This window comes from Cynocephalus volans, chromosome 3 (assembly GCF_027409185.1).
Source record: "Cynocephalus volans isolate mCynVol1 chromosome 3, mCynVol1.pri, whole genome shotgun sequence".
In the NCBI taxonomy this organism is placed as follows: domain Eukaryota; kingdom Metazoa; phylum Chordata; class Mammalia; order Dermoptera; family Cynocephalidae; genus Cynocephalus; species Cynocephalus volans.
Window position 1 is genome coordinate 86053298 of NC_084462.1, and position 19548 is coordinate 86072845.

Genomic DNA, 19548 nt, shown 5'->3' on the forward strand with positions numbered 1-19548 from the left:
GAATGTCTACAAACATGAGCAACAGCACTAGAAAAATTTGAGAAACATTTTAGAGCATTGAAACTAATTGAAATTCCTAACTACATGTCCTGTCAAGTCACTAAGCCTGCCTTTCATTCTTTCATTTCCATTGGTGATACTAGTTGGCCTATCATTAGTGATAGAGAATTAGTGACTAGAGAATTAGCCAATGCTTTTCCTTTGGTTTCTGTGAGATTTAGTATGATAAAATCTGTGAGGCCTGCCTCTCAAAATTACTTCAGGTTGAAAGGAGCCTACTTTCACCATTTTGGAGAAGACATTATCAGATGCCAGAATTGGCTATTAAGTGGCAAAATTAAAGAAATAAATTCTCTTGAGATACTGATGGCTGAGGCTCGGGAACACAATTAAGTATAATTATTTCAGTGGTTTGTGTGTATGTGCGTTAGTTAACAACTCTTTATTACAATCTTTGAGAATAAGTTTAAAAAATCATAGTAAAATAAAAGTTAAAGCAAAAGAACTTCTTTGCATTGCCTGATATTCTGACTGCTTTCAAACTGTCATTTTTTCCCCTTTTATTGTAGAGCTAATACTCTGAGTTTACCTATTCTGTAATATCTGAATTCTTCAGAGTGGGTCATACTTTAATACAGATCTCAAGTATACCTACAAGTGCCAAAGCCTTTCAATAAGTTAAATCACTACACTTACACTTGCTTTTATTTTGCTTATATATTTATCGAGCACTTCTTATGTGCCAGGCACCCTCCTGGGCATTGGTAATAGAATGATGTTAGAACAGAATATGTTAGACATGGTCCCTGCACCCACATTTATAGTCGAGTTAGAGACAAACAGGCTGTTACAATAGTGTAACAATAGCAGTAGGAACACGTGAAGCTTAGAGGATGTTTCTCTTCATCTGCTTCCCACCTGACTTGAAATTTAAATGAAATCCAGGCCTACAAGTTGGCAGATTTTCAGTTTCTTCATTGAAAAATATGCAGTTTGTAACAGTGTACTCTTTAATTAACTCATCTACCCCCCTGCTTCCCCTCCCTCTTGAGTTTTTTCTAACTCATTAACAACTCTTCTTTTGCAACTTTCAGTGCCAGGTTTAGAATTTGGGTGGCTGTGGCAGATAGGAGTCTATATCAGATATAATAGACTTTGAGGAAACACAACTAATATTTCAAGTAAAATAGGTAAAACCTTATATCTCAGTGACAAAAATAGAGTTCAGAGGGGTTGCATGGGAAGAGACAAAGAGCATTCTGGCAGGAAAGCAGAATAGTAAACTGGAAAGCCCGAGCAGAGTTTATAGGAAAACCAGGACTGAGAATTAGACACCAAGATGTTTTACATGAAGGACTGGAATCAAAACTCAGAGGCTGGATAACTGATACAGAATTAGTAACAAGAATGACCTTGATACTAGACCAAAAAATTCGTAAGGCTCTATGGTCTCCATCTGATTCTTCCCTGAGCCATAATTGGAATTGGACTAGTAGTGGGGATAGAGTGTAGGTGGGCACACTGATGAGACTTGGAAATAGCCCCCCAAATCTCTGACATTTTACATACACAGGTATCCTAGGTTTAAGGCCTCCCTTTACCGTTATTTTGCTATGTATGTATGAGCAAGTTGCTTTACCTCTCTGAAGTCCAATTTCCTCACCTATAAATTAATGAAAATACATGCTCTTGATCGTTCCTTTGAGCTCTTTAATTCCCAAATTCTACACAAAAGCCAACACTTGTTGTGTCTGTCTCTCAACTTTCCTTTGATGTCCCCCCCTACACACACAGAAGCTACTTATTTTTCTTTGATGATAAAGGGACTAAGCTTGGTTTTAATTAAATCTAAGTGTTTTTTTGAATACACAAAGCAGAATATTCAAACAGTTTATATATAAACAGATGTAATCATACAGTTTGCCAAGCAGGATAAGGATAACATTTCTAAGTGGGATACCATTTTGTTCTTTCTGGAACTGCATGATCTAGGCTTTATCCATAATAACTGAAACCAAGAGAGCTTTAAAAATTAGAGACATAAGGAAAAAAAGAGTAACTGTCCAAATTCTTTTATTGCCAGGAATCCTTGAAAATATAGCTGTCTGAAGAGCTTTCTAGAATCTATGCCCTGAGTTGGAAGGGTACCTTCTAAGCCGTTTTTGTCTGAAATAAAAATATGAGCTTTTGTAATTTAGAACTGTTAAGAACTACTGGTTTTGGAAAGTGGGCTTTGAGATGGTTCTCCACTTATTTATAATGTGTGTGACCTTGGGCAAATGATTTTACAAATTCAGTTTTTTCATCTGTAAAATGGGGAAAGATCTATGTTATAGCATTAATTTTTATTTTAAGTTTAACAAACACTTATATGGTATTCACTAGGCACCAGGCAGTATTCCAAAAATTTTGCAAATAATAACCTTGTAATTACCCTCTGAAAGTTGATACTGTTATTATCCCCATTTAATTAGTTGGAAAAACTGAGGCAAAGAAAGGTTGTATAACTTGTACAAGGCCAAACAACTAGCAAGTAACAGAACTGGTTGCCTGACCGCAGAGTTCAGCTCTATGCTACATCATGAAAATTAGAATGAGAAGCACTTGATAAAACACTTCATAACTCAGAATAATGGGTATCGTGTTTGTTTAATTGAAGGTTTGGATTATATGATAATGAAAATTTATAACCAATTTCCAAAGAGCTAGATTATTATAAAAACATAGTTTTTCAGATGGCGTCTCGTAATATTGCAATGCTTTAGTCATAATTTTGAACTTTCATTGTTATTGTGTAGTGTAGATGTAGAGCAGAGATATTTGGTTGAATTTAAACAAACAACGCTCAAGTCCAGAAAGTCGCTTGTAAAAGTCAGTCCAGGGCTGGCCAGTTTGCTCAGTTGGTTTGAGCATGATGTTGTAACACCAAAGTCAAGGGTTCAGATCCCTGTACCGACCAGCTGCCAAAAAAAAAAAAGTCCGTAAGTTTGTTTACAGATACCTATCTTTTTCACAATAGAGTGCTGAGAATTTTTTTTTAATTCAGTTTTTTTGTTGTTGGTTAACATCAAAAATAAAGAATATTCTTATATTTGAAGATACTATTCTGTGAGAATATTTATGTGTGCCTAATGTTAATAAAATAATAATGCATATATAAAATGGCTCTTTCACTTAAAGGCACTGAAGTCAAATTTACCTTTTATTCTCTGCTTAAAATCTTCTCCTGGTATATAAAATGAGTTGCACTAGGAATGAAGAAACCTGGATTCTAGTCTGCAGTATACAACTTTGAGCAAGAAAGTTGATGTCTTTGTATCTTGTTTTGCTCATCTGGAAGTAAGGTAGATTAGTCTGTGATTTTCTAAGATCCTTTACAATTCTCACTTAAAACAGAAACATGTAATACATAACTTTGAGATTGGAACATATAAATGAAAAACCAAAAGTATTTCAGTGATTATGGAATTTAACTCAGTAGTAGATATTACATCCACAAAATGTTAAGAATATTGTTATAAAGAAATGGATTGGTTGGTGTAACCACAGAGCTATCAAAATAGTGCTGAATTTGACCTGAAGTTATGGTTGATTTGCATTGATATGTCACTTCCTTTTTCATGGTCATATTAGTGATCACTGTCCCGAGTTTTGGAAAACGTAGGCTGAAGTTAGCAGGACAATCTGTCCATGGAACAGAGTGAAACTTACCCATGAAGATATAAAATTCATGACTCTAGAATTGTGTGCCAGCACCCTGCAGTAACCATTCATGGCCTAGATGGTTTATGTAAGTTCTGGGGAAGAGTAAAAAGTAAGTGAAAGATCAGAATTAGGAATGAGCTCTCTTGTGGAAAAAATAGTGAGTCAGAAAGTTCTTCCAAAATCTCTGAGTTGGTGGAAAGAAGAGGAGGAAGGCGTGCTTGATAGGTAAAAAAGAATGAGCAGTGGTTCAAGTGGGAAATGAATAGAGCATTATCGTATAGATAGTAGTTTAGCTGGAACAGAGAGACCAGGTAGGGAACAGTAAGAGATGAAGAAGCAAAGGTGGAGACAGTTAATAAGGTGTCTTAAGCAGTGTAACCTCAGTTTGTAACTCCTGAAGGCAGCATTCAGAATTTGGCAGTGCACAGCTAGAGTAGCTGGCTCTATGGAGGGGCCCTGGCCCTAATGTCTGGCTTAAGAGTCTTTATTGGATTCAATAGGTGGTTAGGGAGCCAATAAATAAACAAACAACAGCCACAAAAACTTAAACCTGAGAGGATTATGATGGAATGGGGTTTTCAGGGAGATTAATCTGCATCTAGGTTGCGTGATGAATAAGGAGGGGCCTAGAGTCCTAGGCAATAGATAGGATACTGTTGTAGAGATTCATGTGTGAAATAATAAGAGCCTAACTAGGTAGCTGTTTCGAGGATAAAAAGGAAGAGTTTCATTCCAAGAAAAATTTAAAAGAACAAATCAGTAAGATTTAGTGACAGTTTCGGGATCATAAAGAGAATCTGGAACATAGACTTAGAAGGGGAAGCAATTAGAACTTCTTCTATCCTTGTTTTGGGATTTAGAAATACTGTAATTCTGTATGAGTGGTGATATCACATATTTAACACTTTTCTAGAAAAGGCTATTGTGATACATGAATGACCATTGTGTTAAAAGAGGACTAGGTAAGGGGGCTTTTGTATTTATCATTTATATTCTTCAGAATAATCGACAATGTATGTCACATCTGTTTAATCTTCCTTCATCACCATCTACTGAGCTTGCTATTGTCAAGATCACGAATGACTTTCTTATTGTCAGACTCAGTAGTCACTTCTTTGTTTTATGTTTTATTAAACCTAAACCTCACCAATGTTTGAGACCATTGACCACTGTGCCCTCCTTCTTGAAACCTTTTTTTTTTTCCTCATGGCTTCTATTTTACCATACTTGACAGCTCCTTTTGCTGATTCATTTTCTTCTACCAGATCTCTACCTGCTGGAGTGCCCCTGGGCTCTGTCATGAGTTCTTTTCTCTGGGCTATCTACATATTCCTCTAGGTAGCTGTTAACTCTAAATACTATCCAAATGCCAGTGATCTCCAACACTATATTCCCAACCCTGGACAACTGCAGTAACCTAACTAGTATACCTACTTTGATTCCTTTTCCCCTATTCTCTTATGGACATAACAGCCAGGGTGATCATTTAAAAATGTAAATCAGATCATGTCATTTCTCTAGTTAAAACCCTCCAATGGTTTCCCATTGCGTTTAAGGTAAAATCTAAACTCCTCATACTAGTTTCAAAATCCTATGTGATCTAGTCCCTGACCACCTTTCTAAACTTCATCTCCTGCCACTTTCCCTCTCTCCCACTATAATTCCAACCTTACTCACCTTTTAGTTCCTGAGACATGGCCTATTCATTCCCACCATAGACACTCTGCTCAGAATGCTCTTTCCCCCAATTTTTGAATGGTTAGCTCCATGTCATTCAGATCTCTGCTTAAATGTTATCTGCACAGAAAAGCCCTCCCTGACCACCTGACATAAAGCATTTGTATAATCATTCTCACATCACCCTTTTTACAATTATGGCATAGCACTTAGTATCTGATATTTTATTAATTTGTTTTTGTTTTTCTCTGCCACCACTAGAATATAAACTCCAAGTTTCAGTGTCTAATAAATATTTGTTGAATGAGTGAACAAATGAAGTCTTAGTATTTACATACTGGTTATGTTAACTGAGAGTCCAATTCTTTGAGTGTAACTTCTTCCACTAATTCTTAATATCCTTTTTCCGATGCTTCCACTCACATCTGTATGTTTCTCATCATCAGTATGAGATTCTAGTTCTTACCTAGTTTTTAAAAATTTGCTTTTAAAAGGAAAAAAAGAAAAAAGAAAATAAAGTGTTTCAAACTAAGCTTAAATTTCTTACCACCCGAGAAGGGAACGCTCCTGCACTGTTGGTGGGACTGTAAATTAGTATAACCACTATGGAAAACAGTATGGATGTTTCTCAAACAACTATAGATAGATCTTGCATATGATCCAGCAACTCCACTTCTAGGTACATACCTAGAGGAATAGAAATCATCATGTTGAAGAGATACATGTACTCCCACATTTATCGCAGCTCTGTTTACAATAGCCAAGATATGGAACCAACCTAAATGTCCATTAGTGGAAGATTGGATAAAGAAACTGTGGTATATATACACCATGGAATACTACTCTGCTATAAAAAAGAATGAAATTCTCCCATTTGCAACAACATGGATGACCTTAGAGAAACATGTTGAGTGAAATAAGCAAAGCAGAGAGGGGTAAATACTGCATGTACTCACTCATAAGGGGGAGCTAAGAGAGAAAGAAAGAAGGAAAGAAAGACCACAGTGGTGTGCTGGACTTGTAGAGGGAGAGAACATACCTAGGGATACAAAGTGGAATAGGGGAAAGGGGGAGGGGGAGGGAGGTTGAGGATAGTTGGATGGGGACATGGGTTGCAATCATAGTTTGTGGTAATGGGCATGCTGCCAATATGGATCTGGCCTTCACACCTAGGGCACAAGGGGAACAATCAGATTTGTATTTCATGAATATTCATAACCAATAAAAAAAGAAAAATTAAAAAATTAAAAAATCTCTCACCACCAGAGCCAAAATGCAATTACCTATGTGTGTCTTCACAGACGCCTATGTTAAATAATCAAAAAGTAATAACTCTTACTAATTGAAATATATAGCACTGGGTAATGCCTTTACTTACACATTATACCAGAGAACAGTAATTTATTTACAATTTAGTATATGTGTTTGTGTTTGCTTTGTAGAACTGATAATATTTTGTTGTATTCTCTCTCTCTGTCTCTCTTCCATAGCAGTCCCCCTACCCCCATCTCCATTTTATGTGTCCTTTCCTAATCTGATGTGGTAGTTTTCCATAACTCTCTCAAGCAGCAGAAATACTCAGGTGCTCTTTTAGGATATGTATACTTGTATTGATGTTGTTTAAAAAGTAGTTTTAAGAGATAACCATGTTAACAGTGAAGAAAATCTAATGAAGGAATCATGAGTTCTTAGCCAGGCTTTGGCACATGGTGTTTGGGGAGATTATATACATTAATGCTCTGGTTAGAGGCTTGCAGATAGGTCATGATCAAACCCAAGGTAATGATGGAGAGGTGTCAGCCAAGTGTGTGTTGCAGTGGAAAGGGCTCTGGATTTTGATCTAAAAGAATTATGGATTCTCTTACAAAGTAAATTTCACATTTTTTTCTTTTCTTTTTTTTTTTTTGACCTGTAAGGGGATCGCAACCCTCGGCACAGTGTGGTCTGCACCACACTCAGCCAGTGAGCGCACCAGCCATCCCTATGTAGGATCTGAATCCGTGGCCTCGACGCTACCAGCGCCGCACTCTCCCGAGTGAGCCACAGGGCTGGCCCAAATTTCACATTTTTAAAGAATGCTTAATGATATTGAAAAGTGTAAGCTGTATAATGGTACATGAAAAAAGTAATATGAAAAGCTATATAGGGTGAACCTGTTTGTTTTAAAAGTTGTACAAATGCTTAAAATAAGACTGCAAGGTTAAAGATAGGTATCTCTGAATAATAAAACAAGTTATTTTTATTTTTTTCTTTATTATGCTATGAATTTTATAAATTTATCAGTAAATATGTTTTTATCACTTTCAACTTGATGATTCCTAGTGCGTGATTAAGCCAGCTCCTGCTAGGGGCTTTGGAGATGCATTATACTTTTGCAGGCATAAGGATAAAAGTTATTTAAATTTTTGAAATAATCAAATTTTTGGCAAGTTTTGTTTTCCTCAATATGTTAGTCTTCTTAGGCTGCCATAAAACACCATAGATTTGGGCAGATTGCATGAGCAGGGGTGGTCAGGGAGGGGCTCTTCCTCTTCTTTTAAGACCACCAGTCCTGTTGGATTAGGACCTCACTGTTAATACCTCACTTAACCTTAACTACCTCCTAAAATCCCTACCTGCAAATACAGTCAATCAGAGGTTAGGGTTTCACATATGAATTTAGAGGGGACACAATTCAGTTCATAGCACTCAATTTTTATTTATAGAATAGCAATTTTTTAAAATTTTTGATGAATGTCTCCTGTGATTTCATAACCATACATTTTAGTTTTTAGTCAAGGTGCTTTTGATTACAAATAACCCATTCAATAATCTTAAAGGAATTAATTAATAGGGATACAGAGTTCTCTCTCAATAGGCCTCATGAGGGACTGGAACATTGTTAGGAATCATGCAACTACTTTTTTTTTTAAGTGTACAATATTATAAGTTTTTTTATATATTTACAATCAAGATAACAAACATATCCATTACCCCACAAAAATCCTTGTACCCCTCTGTGATTCCCCATTTCCACCCCTCCCTGTCTTCCCCAATCCCAATACAACCACTGACCTTGCTTTTGTCACTTCTGCCTGAAGGATTTTTTTCTTTCAATGCTTTAAAGACGTTGCTCTTTTCTCTTCTCTCTTGAGTTGTTTCCAATGAAAGATCTGCTCTCTTGCTGGCTTTTTTCTTTTGAACATACCAATCTTTATTCTCTGGCTGTTTCTAAGATTTCTCTTTAACTCTATTTTTGAGCAATGTGACTATGATGTGCTAGGCTATTAATTTTGTACTGGTTTTCTGTGGCCAGGAGGTTTCTTATCTCTCATTCACCATCTAGCTTATTTCATTTTCTTTTTTGCTCTTCAATGCCCATGGCAGCCAATGGCCACTGCATAGCTCCTGAATGTACATCGCCTCAGCTCAAATCATAGCAGGTAGGAACCAACTAACATCTCTCAATCCTAATTCCAGTGTCCTGGAAAAGAGACTTTGACCCAGCTTGGGTCGGGTGCCCACTTTGAATTAATGGGCTTTGGTGAGGTTGAGGAACACAATCTCATAATTTAAGAAGGCTGCCAGTGTTCACTTTCAACAGTGGGAACAGTTAAAGCTTGTACCTACATGATCTTCCTAAAGCTCTTTTGCTTTTTTTAGATAACTAGGCAGATGTTACTTTCATTTTATAGAGGAAACATTAAGAACTTACCTTAAGTAATAGGTCAGTTCTGTGGAAGCATTTCTAACCACCCAACTATACCTCTACCCAACTATGGCCACCAGTCTGTGCCCTCATAGCACAGACAGCTAACCTCTATACTAGCAATTATCATAGCACAATATAATATGTGTGTAATTGTTTTGTCTACTATTCTGAAAATTTTCTAAGTGTAGATCCATGTGTTATTTAACTTAGTTGGGGATGAATGATAAACTGGATGAATTGACTGAGACAAGAACTCAGGTTTCCTGATGTTAAGTTCAGAACTTTCTCCTTGTAGTATACTGATGCCACAACTTTTAGCATCCAAGAATAATTAAATTATACTTTTAGCCAATTTTCTTAATAATAGTTTGTATTCTATGCAGTGATTTAGAAGGCTGTGTTGCAACCTAGTGCTTCTTAAGAAGAGATGAGAAGCTCCATTAACTTAGCTTAAATGATGCTGAGGTCACTGTGAGTTGTCTGGGTGCTTAGCAGCCATAACCAAGCTGATAGATATTTCTTCTCAGCATTGGTCCCTAAAACTGTCATCACTGAGGACTCCTATTTGATGTAAAAATTAACAAACCCCCATACAATAGAAGTTTTAGTGTGTATGATAAAGAAAATTATAATGTTATAAAGCTACTATTAATTCAATAGTGCTTTTTATATAAATTTGTATTTTAGTAATCCCAGTAATATCTATAGTGTTTTTTAAAAATAGTAACACATGTATATGAGACATTACCTAGGCTGCAAACCATCTTTGGTACTCACATGGAATAGTTGACATCCTGGTATCATTCAGCATTCTGGAAACTGGAAGTCATCGCTCTGCTACAATTCTTAGCTCTTTGGGATTACCCCACATACTGGGGGAGGGAACAGGATGAGCCCAGAGAATCTTCTGGAAACTAAAATCATGCCATGTAGCCCATGGCAAGTCTGAGCTAGCCTTGAAAACCCACCGGGGACAGGGATTGAATAGATTCCTTTTGTTTTTCTTTTGCCTTCCTCTTTATGAAGACACTATGATTTAACTCTCTGAGTCCCAGGAGACCTTGATCTATGGCCTAATTTGGTTCCTGGAGGAAAGTTGAAGACCTCCCCTTTTTTTCCATTTTACACATTATTATAGATGAGGGTCCTATTCCTGGTAACCAATTCTATATCATAAAAATTCCAAAATGTATTATTAAAATATATGTCATTTATATCTTTATAAACATATTAAAGTACAGTAATGTGTTGCTTAATGACAGGGATATATTCTGAAATGTGTCAGGCAGTTTCATTATGTATGGACATCATAGAGTGTTTTTGCACAAACCTTGATGGTATAGCCTACTACACACCTAGGCTAGATGGTATAACCTATTGCTCTGACCGTCATTGTATATGCGGTTCCTCATTGACTGAAATGTTATGCAGTGCATAACAATATGTAAAAGAAAATTCTATAGCCATAATGAAGGATGGCATGAATTGTAGTTAAGAGCCCAGATTCTGCAGCCAGACTGTATGGATTCAAATTCCAACCTTGCTACTTCTCGCTGGATGATCTTGAGCAAGTCACTTAACCTCTCCAAGCTTCAATTGTCTGTAAAATGGAGGTAATAGTCCTTATCTTCCAGAGCTGCTCTGAAGGTTAAATGAGTTGATGCATAGAAAGTACTTAGAACTGGCAGTGCCTAACAATGATAAAATGCAAAATGTTGACTGTCATTTTATATGTTTCATATGGTCGTTTTAGAGAAACTTTTCTGAATGGTCTTAAAATACCAGTTCAGGAAAGTTTACTCTCAAGATTCCTTCCTTTCCTGATAAGCCTTCCTGAGGCTAGAAATAGGCATTCTTTATCATACCCTTCAAGGCTATTCATAATCTGGCTCCAGTCCTTCCTTTTGCAGAGTTCTTCTACACATAAATTATCTGCTCAGGTTGCACTTTTTCTCTATCCTTTCCATGCTGCACTGTTTGTTTTTAAAATCATCTCTGAATTATAAAGCCTTTGAGACTAAGAACTATGTGCATTACACCTTTGTGTCCCCCTATCATTAATGCGGTATAGTAGACACTTGAAATATTTGTTACTTAATTGGAAGAGATAAGAACAAATTTTTCAAGATTGCACAACAAATTGAATTTCATGTGCACATTTGTGCATGAGTATTCAACTTCTGTAGCAGGTTAACAATTTTTAAAATTAATTGTTAAAGAAATTAGAACACTTGTGAGAAATTTTTAAATTACAACTAAATGAAAACATCTACAGGTTAGAATGTTAAGAAGTGTGTAATAACCAAAATATCACACTACATATATTGCCAAACAGGGCTTCTCCCCCTGCTGGATAATTATAGCATTTCTCCATCTGAAAATATTATTACTGTATAGCAAAGGCAGAGAGGACACTGTGGCTGTGAATATCCACATCACAGAATCAATACTGTGAGAGCAAGGAACTAGTTAAGGAAGGGGAGGGGGAGAGAAAAGGAAAAACAGTTGGGTCTGTATCATTTTCTAATATGTAACAATAGTAATAAAACATTTTAGCTAATAATGTGACATAAGACATTTTAACCTTTTGGCTAGTAGTGATGTTGAGTGTACAAAAACTATTGTGCTTGATATTCAAAAATATAATTATCTGCAGGATGAAAAATGTATTTCTAAATCTTAGGTATTTTTACTGAAGTTTACATAAAAAACATTTTATGTCATAATTTAACCAGTTCTGTTCAACTGAAATTTGGAATTATCCATCATCTCCTCACACTGTGTATGCTTTGTGAATCAAGAGTTTACTATATTTTGATTGTCTCATTTTTATTCTTTCCACTCCTTGTTAGTGAATATACTTGAATATGGAATGTGACATTAGTTATTTTAGGCATAACAGATGAGTTCTTATTAAGAGTACATTAAAGAGAGGACCTTCTTTCTTTTTTTTAATACCAGATACTCTAGATGAATATTTCGAATATGATGCAGAGGAGTTCTTGGTCTCTTTGGCCTTGCTAATAACAGAAGGACGAACACCTGAATGTTCTGTAAAGGGTCGAACAGAAAGTTTCCATTGCCCTCCAGCACAGTCTTGTTACCCAGTAACTACCAAACATGAATGTAATGACAAGCTGGCCCAGGTGAGAATCATGTGTTGAATGCTTTTTATTTATCTTTTATATAAACTAGTTTAAATTCTGTCATCACCTTTATTATATCACAATTATAACTTTCATGTTTAAATATAAAATTGGTTATAGCTATAAAGGAAAAATCCTAATCCTGGATTATAGCTAATAATCTTGGCTCTTAAAGCTCTTGAAGGCACAGCAGGTAGCTTTGCTGATTAGGGAGCGGTGGGCAGCCAATTCTATACCTGCCCTTTCATACTCTAAATTTAAGACCGTCTTTGCTGTTGTGATTTAGCTTTCTTTATTTTTAGAGTCTCTGTTTTGGCTCATCCACATTGTGTTTCTGTTTATTTACTAAATTGATGTTATGATTATTTTTCCCACATTAACCAATTTCCCTCTTATATTCCTTTTTTTTTTGTTTAACGGGAAGATACTTTTTGTTATATTAATGTTTTTGTATAAATACTGTTAAAAATATTTTGGTAGGTAGTGTATAATTTGCTTTAAGAATTCTCCCAGTTATTAGTTTATCAAATGTAGCTCACAATTTTAAACTTTAAAAAATCTCATCTATTTTGAGTGTTTAATTAAAATAAGTTTTTAATATTTTTTGGTCTTTAGATTTAAGAATTAACTTTTCCTATGAGATGATGAAATTAACAGTCTAGGCAAAGCTAGGCCAACACAGTCTGGTCAGACATTTCATGCGGCAGTTCTTTTTCCACAAGGTAGAGCAGGCAGTTCTTTTTCCACAAGGTAGAGCAAAGACATCCTCCCCAAGAAAATTTGTACTATAATTATTCAATACTAATCCCTGCACTCTAGAACTCACTAGCATGAATCCACTATTTAATGAGGAAGCTAAATAGCCAAGCCTGAGCAAAACTTGCAGTAGATGACTCACTTCTCATACAGGTGTCTACTTTACAATCATAATTTTCAAATTTAAACACAAAATTAGGTGGGTTATTTAGACATTTTGCTTATATTCACTTTTTCTAAGTGTCGCCAAGCCAGACGAACCAGGTCTGAGGTCACGTTGTTGTGGAAGAATAACCTTCCAATCATGGTGGAAGTGATGCTACTACCAGACTGCTGCTACAGTGATGATGGGCCCACCACAGAAGGAATTGATCTAGATGATCCTGCAATTAAGCAAGATGCGTTATTATTAGAAAGATGGATCTTGGAGCCAGTTCCTCGACAGTAAGTTGTTGAACTTAGCTTGAAATTGTTCCTGGTAAAGCAAACTTTCCATTACTTCCTATAAATTGTTTTAATAATGTATCATGTCATTGCATCTCTCTATGTAGTAAAATTAAGATATTTAGTGCTTGTATTTAGTCATTGTGACTTGAAGCAACATTAGTAAGTGCACTCTTCCCTCTTGAAAGCACACATTCTGAGTGATATGTTTATTTCAGCATCTATCTCTTTAAAATTTAGTCATTTTGTATTTGCTGACATTTAGATTATGCTTTGTTACTTTCCTTAGGAGTGGCGATCGATTTATTGCGGAGAAGACTCTTCTGTTGGCTGTCCGCTCATTTGTGTTTTTTTCTCAGTTAAGTGCTTGGCTGAGTGTTTCTCATGGTGCTATTCCACGAAATATTCTTTACAGGTATGTGTAAGGCAATAAAAGGACAGTGCACATTCATTCACATTGGCTAGCTACGGAATAGTATTTTACCTTTAAAATAATTTACTTCATTTCTAAATATAGGTGGGTAAAACGTATTGAGGTTTTTCTCAAAACAATGTAGAGAAATTTAAATTGAATAACTATGAATTTTGCTTGTTGGGTTAAATTTGGTATAGAATAGTATTCTGAGAACTTTTAAGCTTACTTTAGAAAACCAAGAATGGACTTAATGCTTCCATTAGTGGAAATGTTTTCTGGGCTGTTAATGTCTATAACAATAGTCTTATTTAATTTTTGGCTTCTTGAACAATATAAACATACAGGCAAGTGACCATGAGATAGAGAGTGTCTCTTAATTACCTTGCACAAAAGAATTAGCTGAATACATTTATTTACTAGTACATACAAAATCCTTTTTTTCCTGATTTGAAAACTATTATTAAATTATAATATTCTTGAGCTTTAACCCTCAAGTTGTCTGATATTCTTAAAAAGATCATCTCTTCCAAGCATAATCTATTGTACCACCTACACTGGTTTTATCACAATGATATGCATGATAAAGTGGCTGAAAGTAAACCTCAGTGGTAATTAATGCAAACAAAGATAAGTATATTACTGCTTTGTGTTTTTAAAATAATATACGATAATAAAGATATAACTTTTATAATCCATTGATTCAGTATTTTTCTGTGTGATTCTAGAATCAGTGCTGCTGATGTAGACTTACAGTGGAATTTTTCACAGACTCCAATTGAACATGTGTTTCCTGTTCCCAATGTTTCTCACAATGTGGCCTTGAAAGTCAGTGTTCAGTCCTTGCCCAGACAAACTAATTACCCAGTTTTGACTTGTAGTATTCACACTAATATTGGCCTTTATGAGAAAAGAATTCAAGAACATGAACTTAAAACTCATCAGCACTGCAGTCCTAACGAAGCAGAACAATGTAGTACAAACAGTTCACAGCGTCTGTGTAGCAAACAAACTTGGACCACAGCACCAGAAAGCTTATTACAAGCAAAGCATGGCACAACTCCAGAATATAGTGCAGCAGTCAAAAATGTCAGACTATATCCAGGCACTGGCAGTAGATCTGACTATGGGACATCTCAAGCCAATATTCTGGGCTTCGGTGGTACAGGAGATACAAAATCACATGAAACATCAATGAGAACTTTAAAATCACTTTCAATGATTGATTCCAGTTTCTCTAGCCATCAGAGTTCCTGGCAGTCAGTTGGTGAGACTAATCCTTTAATAGGCTCTTTAATTCAGGAACGACAAGAAGTTATTGCAAGAATTGCTCAGCATTTGATTCATTGTGATCCAAACAGTTCACATGTTTCAGGACATCCATTTAATACTCAGGACTCTAGTTCACTTACTTCAAAACTTTTCCGGGTTTCGCAAGAAAATGAAAATGTAAGAAAATGTAAAGAAACATCCTCCATTTCTTTTGGTAGTCCAGAGTTTACCTCGTCAGAAGACATCAATGAGGGGAAAATTCGAGTAAAACCAGAAACTCCTCGAAGTGAAACTTGTGTTTCTAATGGTCTTTATTCTCGGCAGACTGTCGGAGAGACTAATCCTTTGATAGGCTCTTTACTTCAGGAGCGGCAAGATGTTATTGCAAGGATTGCCCAGCACTTGGAGCACATCGATCCAACGGCATCGCATATTCCCCGGCAGTCATTCAACTTGAGTGACTCCAGTTCAGTTCCTTCTAAAGTGTTCAGGAGTTCATATGAAGACAAAAATTTGTTGAAGAGAAATAAGGATGATGCCTCTTTTTCCATTTCTCATGCAAAATTTTCCTTGTTAGGAGACAGCAGTAATGGGAAAAACTTAATACCTAATAAATCTTTTAGTTCTTTTAAATGCAATAGTGAAGAAACGGCTTCTTTGAAACCTCAAATAAGAAATCAGTGTCAGAACAATCCTACTGAAATCATCCAAGGTACTTATCAAGAGACACAGAACAAAGCTACGAGTTTATTGACTTCCTCAACTATGTCTCATTGCAAAGAAAATAACTTAGATTTGACAAGCAGATTTAAGGAGCAAGAAATTAGCAATGGAATTGATAAACAATATTCAAATTGCAATAGTATTGACAAACAGATTTGCACAAAAAAGTATAAGGGAAAAATAATAAAAAATGAGAACTATAATCCAGAATCTATTGACAATCTCCAATTTGATAATTCAAAAAAAATTGACTCAAAAGTAAAAGTTACTATGTTGGAAATGTCTGAATATTTGAACAAATATGAAAATAAGTGCTCAAATAAAGACTCAAAAACATCTAAGACATTTGAGCAAAATACTCAACTTAATAGCATAAAAAATTATCTCAATAAAGATAATGAAGGTTTCAAATGCAAAAAGTCAGACCAATTAAAAAATGAACAGGATAAGAAAGAAGATCCAATTGATGAAAAATCACAAAACTGTTCTCAGAGAAAGAGTATAAAAGATTGTTTGCCTGCATGTGAAGGACCAAAAAATACAGAGGCGTTGGTAGGTAACATCTAATGTTTCGTCTGTTAGGACTATTATTTAGGTCTTCTAGCTCTGTTCTTTACTCACCTCCCCCCATCCCCACCTGCCCCACTATCTAAAAGGTCTATTATTTTTTCTTCTATTTAGAAGCATCCAGGTTTTAAATATTTGGTCTGTGGATTCAGGAGAATGAATGCTATATAATAGGTGTAGAATAATACTTAGATTTTGTGTGTTCCTCACATATTGCTTTCAGTTATATCACAGAATTATAGAACATTTGATTCTTTTTGGTACTTCACCATAGGACAGATAGGACAGTTGTGAGGAAGCTGGGACACAACAAGAATAACTGACATACTAGAAACTCTACAAGTCCTTAGTGGTTGAACTGGCACCCCGCCTCCCCCAGGTGTCTTGGTTTGTAATCCAGGGTTCTTTCTACTACCTCACAATAATCAAAGACAAATATGTGGACTGTACAAGTCCTTGGTTCTTTTGAATTATTCCTGTTCCTCTCACTATCCTATGAAGTTAGGTGCATTTACTAACTCCAGTGTACAAATGAGAGCCTTAAGCTAGAGAGGGTAAGTAACCTGCCCAAGGTCACAAAACTAGTAAATGATCGAGCTAGGACCCAAATTAGTCTTTTCTAATTTTTTTTTCATGTGTTTTTATGAATTTCTGATCTTTGGGTATAAACTTGCCCAACCCTTAAAAATTAGCCTATTGTAGGGGCTGGCTGGTTAGCTTAGTTGATTAGAGAGTGGTGCTCATAACACCAAAGTCCAGGGTTCAATCCCTGTACCAGCCAGCTGCCAAAAAAAAAAAAAAAAAAAAAGTTAACCTATTTCTTGTATTATGTCAAAAGCAGTGCTGTGATTACAAATCATGTCCCACCAAATTATAGCCTCTGAAAATGGTTCTTGATATTGACATAGTTTTATATTTTAGAATATTACACTAATTTTTCCTACCTGTGAGTAGTTGTTTTTTTCAAAAACTAAAATAATCAATATTAGTTTACTAGATATTAGATTCTGAATAAACATGACCATATGTTGATAAGGCAATTGTAGTTGGACATACTTTCTTTAGAACATTTTAGTTTATTCAGCAAATTACAAAAAAAATAAATCTTAGACATTGCTTGCCAATTAGAACGTGTATATATGTATGTAGACATAAGATATAGATATCATCATCTTCACCACCAAGGACATAATACCTCAGAACATATTAGGAATGAGTCTAAAACTAAAAAGCTATGTAAGTTCTTTAAATGGTATTTAAATATTACCATTAAAATATAATTTTTTTCTAACAGAGGACTACACTGAAACATTCAAATGTCTGGCAAAAACATAATTTTCATTCCTTGGATGGAACCTCAACCAGAGCCTTTCATCCTCAAACTGGATTGCCTCTTCTTTCAAGTCCTGTAAGTGTTTTTTCCCTCATTTCATGCTTAGAACTTATAAACATCTGAAATGTTTGCCAATAATTTTATCCCAATTTTAATTGAAAAAATTTAAATACTGTTGAAATAAATTTCTAGTTGGAAAACGTTTTATTTTTTTGATAACACATTTAACAGCAAGGTGATATATGGAAAAAAACTTTAAAAATTAATAAAAATGATATTTATATTAACAGGATTATAAATTTTCTCTGAGACTTCTTTGCCTAACATTTTGTTACTGAATGTACAAAAAGAAAAAATACTTAATGTCAAATGGATTTTATATAAATAGATTTGTATGTTACTGATACCAATAAATGGGTTATCTGGGTAAATTCATGACTGTCTTTGACTTGGAACCCATACACTTAACCATCGTATTTTGAGTCATATAAATCTCCGTTTACAAGTAGATTTATAGGTCTGAGTGCAGTGGTTAAAAACATCACTTTGAAGTCACACTGACCTCACCCTACTTGCATGACATTAGGTAAGTAACACAATAACTCAGAGCCTCAGTTTCCTCATCTGTAAATGGGATGATAATGTCTACCTTAGTGTTGTGAGAATAACTAGTATCATTCTTGGTACAGGTAAGCACTCAGTAGTTAGTTGGTATGGCTGCCATTTCAGTTAAACATAAGATAGACAGTCAATATCATAGTAGAACTACAAACCTGTATATTTTGCTGCTAACACAAGATAGTTTTTGTTGTTGTATTTGTGTTTTTTAGTAAACTCAACACAGTATCTGTTATCTGTTCAAAAAATAATGATTAAATAAGAAATCTAGTATTTAAATTTACAACTTGGACCTCAGGTGTTTATTTTAGAGAAATTTAACTAAACAGTTTAAAACAACTCCGTATGTTTGACCTACCTATCAGGTGCTTCCGAAATACCCAAGTGATCAGGAAAAAAAATATTGGCATCATGCTGGTGTAAAAAACACTACAGACTTCTGGTCAGTATGCTGGACTGAGTTGATACAGGAAGATCTTTCTTCCCAAACACGGAAATCCTGGATGAAATATTACAACTTCTAAGTACATACTATAGTATAACAGCAAGAAAGATAAATCCCCAAGTACTAACTTGGGGCAAATTATGGCCCTCTAGAATATCTGAACCTAATACAGTGCTAGGGTTTAATGCTCCTGCCGGGACAGGAGTCAAGGCTACAAGTCTGCACCAATCCTAGCTGAGACCTAAAACTGAACTCTTCATAAAGCCAGAAATGGGGAGGACTGGCCTTCTATAAATAGGAGGGGAAAAAAGGTACATCAGGGAGGTATGGGGTGGGCAGGGGAAAGGACGCCCCCAAAGGAAATTGGACCTAAACCCAAGCCACCCATAGTAGGGGTTCTGAATTTATGCTACCTATGAAATTCAGATATGTCTAGCTAAGAAATAGCCAGAAAAACTAAATTGGAACCTGGGAAATCCATTGAGTACCAGCAGAGGAAACATGAAATTATCCCACATCTATAACCCAGAGTACCAAGGATTTATTTTCATAGAAAACACCTCTTGCTGAGGATGACTTCAGAGAAAAAAACTACAAAGCACCTTTAAAAAATCAGCAGGAGCAAAAAATGGAAGAATTCACATATGCAAACATTGGTATCAGCCTAAAAGAGAGTCAAAAATAATTCTATTTAAAATATTCCAAGAGGTAAATGGAGTCAAAGACAGGGAATCGAGATGAAAGAACATGATGATATGA

The 19548-nt window shown here is 35.4% G+C and overlaps 1 protein-coding gene across 7 annotated transcripts in view; it reads left to right on the forward strand.

Annotated features, from left to right (window-relative positions):
* Positions 1–19548, forward strand: part of ATOSA (atos homolog A) — a 112697-nt gene that overhangs the window by 73337 nt on the left and 19812 nt on the right. For 6 of the 7 annotated variants that reach the window (XR_010022927.1, XM_063090438.1, XM_063090435.1 and 3 more), the window contains exons 3-7: positions 12035–12219; positions 13217–13419; positions 13709–13834; positions 14560–16378; positions 17688–17801. Coding sequence is in view for 6 of the 7 variants with exons in the window: in XM_063090438.1 (XP_062946508.1) it covers positions 12035–12219; positions 13217–13419; positions 13709–13834; positions 14560–16378; positions 17688–17801 (2447 nt within the window). In the remaining variant the exon portion in view is untranslated. Of the gene's footprint in view, positions 1–8783; positions 8805–12034; positions 12220–13216; positions 13420–13708; positions 13835–14559; positions 16379–17687; positions 17802–19548 lie in introns of those variants that run through there. The other variant, XM_063090440.1, reaches the window with a different exon arrangement.